This window comes from Limulus polyphemus, unplaced genomic scaffold, assembly GCF_000517525.1.
Source record: "Limulus polyphemus unplaced genomic scaffold, Limulus_polyphemus-2.1.2 Scaffold11312, whole genome shotgun sequence".
Lineage (NCBI taxonomy): Eukaryota > Metazoa > Arthropoda > Merostomata > Xiphosura > Limulidae > Limulus > Limulus polyphemus.
This window is the reverse complement of record NW_013676922.1, coordinates 1-12,267: the sequence shown is the minus strand read 5'-3', so window position 1 is coordinate 12,267 and position 12,267 is coordinate 1. Positions and strand designations below refer to the sequence as shown.

Genomic DNA, 12,267 nt, shown 5'->3' with positions numbered 1-12,267 from the left:
TATGATTTTATTGTCAGTTAGTGCTAGCTCAGTGTGAATTTAGTGTCAGTTAGTGCGAGCTCAGTGTGAATTTAGTGTCAATTAGTACTAGTGCAGGTATGATTTTATTGTAAATTAGTGCTAGTGCAGGTATGCTTTTAATGTCAATGAGTGCTACTTCAGTGTGAATTTAGTGCCAATTAGTATTCGTTCAGATATGATTTTGATGTCAATTAGTCCTAGTTCAAGTATGATTTTAATGTCAATTAGTGCTAGTTCAGGTATGATTTTAGTGTCAGTTAGTCCTAGTTCAAGTATGATTTTAATGTCAATTAGTGCTAGTTCAGGTATGATTTTAGTGTCAGTTAGTGCTAGTTCAGGTATGATTTTAGTGTCAGTTAGTACTAGTTCAGGTATGATTTTAGTGTCAATTAGATATAGTTCAGGTATGATTTTAGTGTGAATTAATGCGAATTTAGGTATGATTTTAGTGTCAGTTAGAAATAGTTCAGGTATGATTTTAGTGTCAGTTAGTGCTAGTTTAGATACGATTTTAATTTCAGTTAGCGCTTCTAACAAATATTAACAACCCTTGTTTCTTTGATTTAGGTAAACACAGCTGAATTACTCAGGCTCAAATAGAACAATGTCCCCCTCCCACTCTTGACCACACTACTCACTCTGTCCGTTAGTTACTCAGAAGATGTTGCTTTCAATAGTGGTCGCTTTGGAGGCTGCCCTTGCTGGGATCACTGCTTTGTTGACACTCTGCTGGGTTCTTGGATTCTCTAGTTACTTCTTTGGAGACGGTATTTATGAATTTCTAATAAACAAGAAATTACAAGTTAAACTTAACACATAATTCACCACGTGTTGGTAGTTCCACATACTTCACCATGTGTAACCTAATAAACTGGTAGTTTCACATAATTCACCACATGTAACATAATAAACTGGTAGTTCCACATAATTCACCACGTGTAACCTAATAAACTGGTAGTTCCACATAATTCACCACGTGTAACCTAATAAACTGGTAGTTTCACATAATTCACTACGTGTAACCTAATAAACTGGTAGTTCCACATAATTCACCTCGTGTAACCTAATAAACTGGTAGTTCCACATAATTCACCACGTGTTGGTAGTTCCACATAATTCACCACGTGTAACCTAATAAACTGGTAGTTTCACATAATTCACCACGTGTAACCTAATAAACTGGTAGTTTCACATAATTCACCACGTGTAACCTAATAAACTCGTTCTCATTAATTTAATTAACTAATAAGTATTTCAAAACAAGATTAGTGAATTTATAGGATAGAATAATACGATAAAAAAACTGGATTTCGAACAAACTCGCCAGGTGTAGTTTTATGTTTTAAGTTTATTATTTTAGTTTAAAAAAATTGTCAAATAATACTTGTTGTTCTTTCGTATGTTAATACCATAGAACATGGTCACCTTTTCTACTGACTTCGCTATCGTCATGATGCACGAAACATATTACCGACATGAATTCCGAAATAATAATAAGATCCTGGAAGCTGGGAAAATGAATAACAAAGGAACAGATATTTGTGATAAAAATACGCGGGATTTATCATCCATTCTCTTACGTATATGGTATGTTTACGGATTTAGCAACACTAAAATCCGGGGTTTAATTCCCTGCGATGGACACAGCAGGTAGCCCAATACTTGCTGATCTGTTCTATTATAAAATTAAAAGCTTACGTCATTTAACAAAACATAATACAAATATTACTGTCATAAGCTCTTACAACAACAAGTATTGTATTTCCAACAGATCGAACAAAATCCAAACTTACAGAAGAAAAACCAGGACCTTCAACTTCCTTCAGGGCTTCTCCATTTTCTGGTGACAGAACTGGAGATTCTGGAAGCTTGGAAGATAGTACAGTCGCCAGTGAAAGCACTACAACCACTGTTAAGGAGGAAGCACAAGCAAACAATACAGCATCTCGGTAAAAATATTTTCTAATATTATTTACAGGGTCGTAAGGGAAGAGAGAAAAAACATATCTCTCCAAGTGAAATAATATGAACTTCTAAATCAGTCAAACAATGTTAAACTTAAACCAGCACAAATCATCCATATCTGAAATTAGTAAAATCAAGTCTTGTATCATCTGTAAAATGACATAGTGTCATTGTTTAGGTTAATGAAATAATAGAGCTGAGCTAAAGTGCTTTTGTTTTGTAAAAAATAAAATTGTACTATAGAAATGGTTTAACGCTGTAATATAGAAGGGTATATCTGAGTTACAATAGGGTTAATCTGCGTTATTACAGGGTTAATCTGAGATATCATAGGGTGTATCTGAGTTATTACAGAGTGTATCTGACTTACCATACGGTGTATATGAGTTATGTTAGGGTATATCTGTGTTTAATTAAGGTGTATCTAAGCTATGACGTAGTGTATATGAGTTATGTTAGGGTATATCTAAGCTATGACGTGGTGTATTTGAGTTATGTTAGAGTGTACCAAGACGTATTTCATGTACTCGAGGTTGACCCTTTCTTATAACCTTATATACAGTCTTGACCAAAATGTTCTAACATGTAGTAACATAGAAGGTAGCGTATGATTGGACAAACATGTACGAGTTGTTATTCTGGTCTGTATAAATTATTTTGAACATTTGTTCGTCAAAACACACGCACGCACACACACACCTCCTTTGTATAAAAGGGTGTGTTTTTGGTATAATCTTTTTAGAAACAGATCAACGGTTTGTTCGTCACGTGCCAGAGGTTAAAGGGCGTCAAATTGTTTGACTGTCTAGAAATGGTACGAAGCAAACAGACATTGCCAGAACAGTAGGGTACCACCAGTGTACTGTATCCAGAATCCTGAAACGTCATCATACTACAGGTAACGTTGTTCCAGGAAAGTATACTGGTAGATGTCAAAACACTACTGTCCGAGATGACCATGTTTTCATCAGATATATTCATCAAGGTCGAAAGAAGTCTTGCAACACCTTACGACAGAAATGGAATGAACACATTCTTTCCAAGATATCCAGAAGAACAGCGAATAGAAGACTGACCAAACAAGGGTATTTTGCTAGAAGGGCTATCTGCAAACCGATATTAACTAGAATTCACTGCTGTCATCGTGTTACTAGGTCAAGACAGCATGGTAACTTACAGTTAAGACACTGGTAATATGTAATCTTTTCAGATGAGTCCTGTTTCCGGCTTGTTAAAGTTGATGGTAGGACTCGTGTATGTCATTTGCCTGGAGAACAGATGAGGGAAGACTGTATTTCCCACAGGAGATGGTGTAGTACATGTTTGGGCAGCTATTCATTTCATATCCTCCAGAGAAACGTTAATGGCGCTTCCTACAGGCATCACATGGAGATGATATTTCCGTCATATGCTAATACAAGGTTTGGTAATAACTTTGTGTTCCAAGATGGCAATGCCATTTCCCACAGTGCACGTATTGTACAGGATTATCTCGACCAGGAGGACGTTACAAGATTGCCATGACCAGCAAACTTTCCAGATTGTTATCCCACTAAAAACGGTTGAGCAGAACTGAGCCGAAAAATTATAAACTATGACCCAAAATCAGCTATTGTAGCTGAGTGACAAGTTGAAATGAAATCACGGTGGATTACATCAATAACCTCACTGACAGCATGTCATGTCGCCTTGCAGAGGTTATTCTAGTACGAGGAGAACCAACCAAGTACTGAATGTTTAATATGAACTAATATAAGGTTACAGACGCTATTTATAATGATTTTATGTTGTATTTTGTCATTATATATGCTTTGTTGTGATAGGTGAAACGTTGAATTATACATTTTTTCCACTGGTGTCTGATAAAATTGTTTGCTGTTCTAATAAATCGTTCATGATGTCCACAGAACCTGTCTCATTGTATACGTTACATATGTAGATGTTTAATATAACATGAATTTCTCAGTTTGAAAGTGCTAAGTGTATCTGTATTCAATATTAATAATAATAATAATAATAATCTTACTTGTTACAAAATATGCAAACATTTTGGCCAAGACTGTACATAGATGTAAATATGCTCACAAAATCACTAACTCACTTTCAAGATAACCTGTTGGTTTCAGACGCTAACCATTTGACTTGCTGAGATACGTACGTAACATTAGCTGCTTTCTTGGTCCACTGTTATTAACATACAACATAGCCATTAGGCATTAGATGATTAGAAAGTTTACTACACTGACATAACGAAAGTGGAATTCATCAATATATGGGTAGAGGTCTGACTTTTTTTCTTATAGTAGAGGATCTGGAAAAATGCCACGTTCTTTAAAGTGTGCATGTACATTTGTTTAGTTAAATTTAGACGATTAACCCACTGAGGCTCTTAGAATAACTTAGTACTTCATAAGAAGCTTTAGACGCGTCTTTAACTTTATAGTGGATAATCACAGAATACATAAAATAACATAGTGACCTTAGACAGTTCTTGAAAAACTAGTCTGTTATTTAATGAATATGAACACAAGAATAACACACGATGTGTGTTATTCTTGTGTATAGCCACCTAGTGTCAAGTTGTATGTTAAAACTACGACATTTATGTACCCGTGCACTGAAGAACTACACTAGATGTCTTAATAAGACATCTAGTGTAGTTCTTCAGTGCACGGGTACATAAATGTCGTAGTTTTAACATACAACTTGACACTAGGTGACTATACACAAGAATAACACACGATAAGACATCTGGTGTAGTTCTTCAGTGCATCAATAAAGAAATGCCGTGGTTTTAACACACAACTTGATACTAGGTGGCTATACACTAGAATAACACACGATAAGACATCTGGTGTAGTTCTTCAGTGCATCAATAAAGAAATGCCGTGGTTTTAACACACAACTTGATACTAGGTGGCTATACACTAGAATAACACACGATAAGACATCTAGTGTAGTTATTCAGTGCACGGGTACATAAATGTCGTAGTTTTAACACACAACTTGATACTAGGTGGCTATACACAAGAATAACACACGATAAGACATCTGGTGTAGTTCTTCAGTGCATCAATAAAGAAATGTCGTGGTTTTAACACACAACTTGACACTAGGTGGCTATACACTAGAATAACACACGATAAGACATCTGGTGTAGTTCTTCAGTGCATCAATAAAGAAATGTCGTGGTTTTAACACACAACTTGACACTAGGTGGCTATACACTAGAATAACACACGATAAGACATCTGGTGTAGTTCTTCAGTGCATCAATAAAGAAATGTCGTGGTTTTAACACACGACTTGACACTAGGTGGCTATACACTAGAATAACACACGATAAGACATCTAGTGTAGTTCTTCAGTGCACGGGTACATAAATGTCGTAGTTTTAACACACAACTTGACACTAGGTGGCTATACACAAGAATAACACACGATAAGACATCTGGTGTAGTTCTTCAGTGCACGGGTACATAAATGCCGTGGTTTTAACACATAACTTGACACTAGGTGGCTATACACTAGAATAACACACGATAAGACATCTGGTGTAGTTCTTCAGTGCATCAATAAAGAAATGCCGTAGTTTAACACATAACTTGTTACTAGTTTGCTTTATAGTTAATTAGTAAAATAATTAACACTAATTCTGAATTTTATTTGAAAACTTGGTAAGTTTCATTAATTATCAATACAGTTTAAAGTCCTAGACAAATTCAAGAAGCTCATCCCTGAATAAGTAAACCTTTCGTAATAGTTTAGGACGTTAGAAGTCATACTTCTGAAACCTCTCACACATATCTCTTATTCCATAGAATGGGTCAGACGATGAAAGCAAGGTGGTTGGTTTTTGTTTTGTTTTTAAATTGCAAGTAATGTATGAGCTTTATGTGTTAATACTAAAGAGGTATTTTCATGCTAGGAGATCTGACTCCAGAGCTGGCTCCAGATCTGACTCCAGAGCTGGCTCCGTCCATTCAAGTGCAACGGGTCACAACCAGAGTTTAAGTGCTTTAAAAGTTCAAAAGACAGAAACAGTCGTTTCTTCAGGTGGAGATTATGATCCTTGGGGTACTGGGGGACTGGCCTCTGCAGATCCTTACAGGGCAGAAAGTGATGGCACCACTACAGCGCTCGTGGATGGGTATAGTCTTATGAAGACCAAAGAAGACAACAAAACACCAGTGATTGAGGAGGATGAAATTGCTCTGGGGGGAGATGCTACAAACTTTATTCATGCATTTCGTGAAGCAACTTCGAAATCTTTAGGCGTCCCAATGAGGAATTTCTATCATAACATTTCTGGAAGGTTCGCTAAAAATTTTTTAAAGAAACCTAAAAAATCTGGTGCTGACCATAGGAATTGGTCAGGAAAACTTAACACTTTAGTAACAGTGGAAACAACTGTTTTTCCTCCTAAAATGTTTCCATCTAAGGAAAGGGTTTTGCATCGTCCTTTGGCCATGCAGTCAACTGTATCACTTGGTAAAAGACCTTTGTCTCAAGGAGTGTTATCCAGAAGCCCTTTACAATTAGCACTACCTCGTGAGCCGAAAATTTCTCCAGTACAATCTCCATCGCAACCCTCAGTTCATCTTACACCTTCATCTCCAGTTTCAAAGCCTCAGCAAAGGCATTTTTTGAAACGTCTTTTCAAAAATAAAGTGACAGGTACACCAAAACCTCAGGGCACGCCAACTCAGCTTCAAGTATCATCTAAAACCTTCTCACTTGATTCTAAAGTTTCACCCAACATTCCTCCTAAACGAAAACCTATCTCACTGGTTAATATTCTTCCTAAAAGAAAACCTATTTCACCACTTAATATTCCCCCTAAAAGAAAACCGATTTCCCCAGTTAATATTCCCCCTAAAAGAAAACCGATTTCCCCAGTTAATATTCCCTCTAAAAGAAAACCTATTTCACTAGCTAATATTCTTCCTAAAAGAAGAACTATTTCACCAGTTAATATTCTTCCTTCAGTTAATGTATTTCCACCTACAGCAGAAAATCAGACAGAGACAGCAGCAATTAGTTTAAAGCTGGCAACAACAGGTGGTGCAGCTGAAACACATGTTGCCCGACCCCGGTCACCGATTCCCAAAATAAAAGTACCTGGTTTTTTTTCTAAACTTTCATCTCCAAAACGTCCTGTTTTGTCGACTTCTCAATCTGCACTTCAGTATTCGATGTCTCCTTCATCTGTAGAATCTCAAATGCTCCCAGTAGAGCAAGTGACGAGAATAGGTTCTCCAAGCACGATAACAGTTAGAAAATATGTTTCTCAACCTGCACAAAGACGAATCTCACCGGAAAAACAGCGTTCCACACCCTCAGGCATTTTACACCAAAGGTTTTCTCCACAACCAGCTTTGAAAAAATCCTACGTTTCTACCCCAACACCAGTTTCTACACATAGTCCTCCTCCTAAACCACCACCTCCAAAAAGACCAATTTCACCAATGTATCAAAAGTTCACACCTTCTTCAGTTACAGTTAATCAAAGATCTTTGTCACAGCCAGACACGAAACCTATATCTCCTATCAAATCAACATTCACAAAAATTACACTACCTCCCACACCTTCATCTTCGAAACGATCGACTTCTCCAGCTTGTCAGTCTTATCTTCAAGGTTATGATTTGGTGAAAGAAACTCCTGTTGGACCACCTCCCAAACCTCCGCCTCCAAAATTTATGAAACAACGATATCAGAGTCCAACAACATACTCTGAAATAATGATAACTGAAACTCCACCTACACCAGTGACGAGACCTCACAGTGTCCCAGCAACTCTGTTCACTTCCTCTACACAAGCTCTAAGTCAAAAACGTATTCTTTTACAACCTGCACGTACTTATAAAACATCTATAACACGCAGATCTGTGACCCCAGTAGGGAGATTTAGTTCTTCACAACCTCTACAGATACCACAGCCCCTACAACAACATAATTCTAGGTTGTCTCAAAGTTCTTATGGGGAAACTCCTGTTTGTAGAAGTGTTTCTCCTTCACGATTGCAAGCATCACAAAATCAATATTTTGATAGAATGGCCAACTACAGAAAAGCAGTAGAAAGAGACACAAACTCTAAAATGTTTGAATTTAAAAGCAACATTTATCCAGAAGACTTCAATGCAATTTCTCAAGCTGTAAATCTCATGTCTGTGGATATATCCCAGCCTGCTATTGTCAATCAACAAATGCGAGGTTCCGATACTGTGTTTGACCATTCTATACAAAGTCCTGAAACACAGGAACTTCTCATTGATGACAAAAGGTCAAACTTTCAGACAAACAGTCAAAATGAATATACTGTTCATCCAACAACGTACAGTCATCCATATGATCTACAGAAACCAGAGAATCGTGAATCTGGATTCTATGCTGTGAGAAATGGTACTACTCAAGCCTTGCGTGTAGTTAGTGGCCATGCATTAACTGATGTCAGGCCTTCAGTTCAATCAGAAGAGATTACTGCATACAACAAACTGAAGCCGAAACCTCCGAGGCCACCACGCCCATCAACCCCCTTAGATCGAACTACAAGAATGGTGTCAACAAATCTTCAAACACAATATTCAGCACAAATGGGCAATAAAGGACTAATGCCATATCAAAGAGTACGAAGAGAGGAAAGGAAAAGGCCTCACAGTGTTACACTACCAGTGTCAAGAGGCAGAAGAAGTCTGCCATCAACAAATAGGGTTTCTTCACTATCAAGATCAGTAACAAAACCTGAGGCACCTCGACAACAATATACACAAAAAAGTGAAGTTCATCAAATTTTAAAACTAGGTTATCCAGAGTACAGAACATTGGGTGGTTCTCAAGGAGTTATCTGTGTAGATGGCGATATATCCAAGGATGAGGACAAGGAGGTGGAAATGACATTATTAGCAGCAGCATCCAGACAAGGTGATGAGAAAGGTAATGCACTTCAACTTGAGACTAAAGAGAACCAAAATATCCAAACTTCTCCTCCAGAGTATCATTCAAAGGGTAAGCCTCCAAGACCTTCTCCTCCAGAGTATCAATCGAAAGATAAGCCTCCAAGACCTTCTCCTCCAGTGTATCAACCAAAAGCTATTCAAGATTATCAAAGAAGTTACTTACTTCCACCTGAAGAAAGAAACAAGGATAAAAAATCAATTTCTGAAGAACAACCTACACCACCAGTAAGATCAAAACAACAGAAATTATCCCAGGATAATTTTGAAGTTTGTGACAAAGTAGATAAGGAAAAACAATTAATTTCAACAAAAAAAACGTTGTATAACCAGGTTTACAAAACAGCAGAAACTACAAAACTAGAGATGCCACAAAATAACATATACCAAAACTTGCTTCTACACAAATCTGAAACAGACCCTGTTCCGCCACCACTTCCTCCTAAACTTTATCCCAAAATATCGTTGTCCGACAAACACAGTCATATTCCTCCTAAATTTCCAGAAAAATCGTTAACAAGTTTACAGATTGTCAAAGACAAACAAACCACTTCTGATATATTGAAAGCCGATAAAAGTGTACTTATTTCAAGCAATACCTTAAAAGATTTTTACCCACATGACGAAAATAGAATAACATCTAAAAATAAATCTGTGTTATCTGGAAATGTGTCTGGCATCAGGAGTAATGATACAGGTACACAGCTAGAGTCAAAAGAGAGAAGGCATTATGAAAATGTAATTTTTCACGATAAAACTAGTAGTCCAAAAAGGATTTATAGAGAGCGATGGTCGAAGTCGCCAAGTCTGGAAGATAGTGTAAGAGCTACTGGAAATCTTCATGTGAGAAAAGATGATGCATGCTGGTCTGAAAACAGTGATTTTTCTGGCGGGAATGCAGACATTGACAGCTCAGTGAGCTGCTCAGATTACGAAGCTCTACGTAAGTTTAGGTGGTATAACATTGGTTCGACCACAGTGAAAGGGACCCAGGATGATATGAATACTTCAAAATCGAGACATCCAAGATTGAAAAGTGAAACGGTGAAACGTCACCACAGAGCAAACAGACAGCAACATCTCCAAAGAGGTCCCTTGGATTCCTCAGAATCAGTAAGTGATGACGAGGTAGTTAATGAGGTAAGCGGGAAGACCCAAGTGAAGTCTACAGAACTGGTAGAACAGCTCAGAAAGAAACTTTCAAATCTCAGTGAATCAGAAGACACAGAAGACCACCTGGACCTAACGAGAAATGTTTCCAAGGATAAAGAAGAAACTGCTACAGAAAGGCAAATACAGTCTCAAGAAATAAAGACTTCTGATGTTCGACAGGGAGAAATTGGTGACTTTAGTTCTTCGGCATCTTTGTTTAGTTCACATTCTTCAGCTTTTTTTGACTCATCGTCAGAAGATTCGGAAGGTGAAGTGGACTCTGAAGATATAGATGAAGAAGAACGGGCTAATGCAAAAAGAGAGAGAAAATTATACCGTATTGCCGAAGAACTTGTAACCACGGAAGAAAAATTTGTGGTTGCTTTACGATTATTGAACGAGGTAGTATAAATGTTTGCTTGTTACACTTTAATCTACCAAAAACTGTCAATATAATTGTAGCTATAATATTTTCACGTATTGTCAATAAGTATTAAATATGAATTCTACAATACCAATATGATTGAAAACCTGTTTGTTTATTTATTAAGCTATTGGAGAGCTATCTGTGTTGCCGTCCCTAATTTAGCAGTGATAGACAAAATGGAAGGCAGCAAGTCAACATCACCAACCGCTAAATCTTTGACTACTCTTTACCAACGAATAGTGATATTTAACCATCACAGTTGCAAGAGCAAGCATATTCGGCAATTAATTTCGACCCCGCGAGTCGAGTGCCCTAACTACCAAGCCATGCTAGTTAAGTTAACATTGCTGACATTAGTTACTGCTAACGACAGTTTTCATTTTGACATGGGTCTAGCATAGCCTGGTGATTAGGGGGCTCAATTCGCAACTTGCGGGTCGCGGGGTCGAAATCAAGCGTCGAATATGTTCGTTACTTCAACCATGAGAGAGTTATGACAGTAAGATCAAATCCCACTGTTCTTTGGTAACCTTAGAGTTGGCGGTAGGTGGTGTTAACTAGCTGCCTTCCCTCTTATTTATCACTTCAAATTAGGGACGACTAGCACAGATAGTCCTTGAGTAACTTTGCGCGAAATTAAACACCAAACAATTTTGATTTTAAGTTCCAAATAATGCTGTATATCGATCACGTGATTACCTTAAAGGACAATAATTAATACTGTAAACCAGTGTGTAACCTATATTCTAAAGATTTCTTCATATCGATCACGTGATTAGCTTAGAGCACCATACCAAATACTATAAACCAGTATGTAAGCTAATCACGTCCCATCAAACATGCTCAAACCTTTCTGCCGTGGGGGCGTTATAATGTGATGGTTACTCCCACTATTCATTGGTAGAGTAGCCCAAGAGTTTACGGTGATGACTAGCTGCCTTCCCTCTAGTCTTTCATTACTAAATTAAGGACGGCTAACGCAGACAGTCCTCGTGTAGCTTTGCGCGAAATTCAAAACAAAGCAACGTGACGAAGGAGTAACAAACATCCTGAAAACTGAGCAAAAACGTGACTAGAACACACACAAAAAAAATGTGTTCAATTTATTCCAAGTAACGTAACACACACACCCTGAAAAAAATGAATAATTAAAAACGTATTTAATTGATAGCAATATTAGCATGATATTGTGTTCTCTCTCTGTAGTTTTTAATGAAAGATATTATTATGAAAGCACTAAACAATCTTTCTATCATTATTTCATCTGTGCATTGTTTAAGAAGATAACAATAACTCACCATAAAAAGTACTGTTTTATTTTTTATTTGAGTAAAGGATTTCAGGAAATTTGTGAATCAGGCAAACAAACTGAGTGATGAACCGGTGGTACCAGAAGAAAATTTGAACCAAATACTCCGACACCTTCCCGAGTTACAAAAGCTCAATGAATCTTTGTTAAAAGAGCTCCAGAAAAGATTGGAGGAATGGTAAGTCAGCATTTTAGGATGTTTTTATTTTATCGTTAAGAATCTGGAAATTGGAATTTATTTACTTTGTTGTTAATACCTAGAAAATAGGATTCCGTTCTAGTGTCACTAAAGTTTATAAATTAGGATTGGTTTATTGTATTACTGAAGAGTAGGACCCAGGATTTGTTTATTGTATTATTGAAGAGTAGAAACCACGATTTACTGTATTGTTCAAGAGTGGAACCCAGGATTTGTTAATGGTATTGTTCAAGGGTGG

General features: G+C 37.2%; 1 protein-coding gene across 1 annotated transcript; it reads left to right on the top strand.

The window, feature by feature from the left end:
* Positions 1-590: 590 nt before the first annotated feature.
* Positions 591-12,008, top strand: LOC106476713 (protein piccolo-like; the record flags this gene model as incomplete). Its single annotated transcript, XM_013937347.1, has 4 exons — positions 591-788; positions 1,793-1,970; positions 5,915-10,496; positions 11,857-12,008. Coding segments are annotated over exons 1-4 (5,018 nt in total), but the record flags the coding sequence as incomplete, so codon positions are not given.
* Positions 12,009-12,267: the final 259 nt, after the last annotated feature.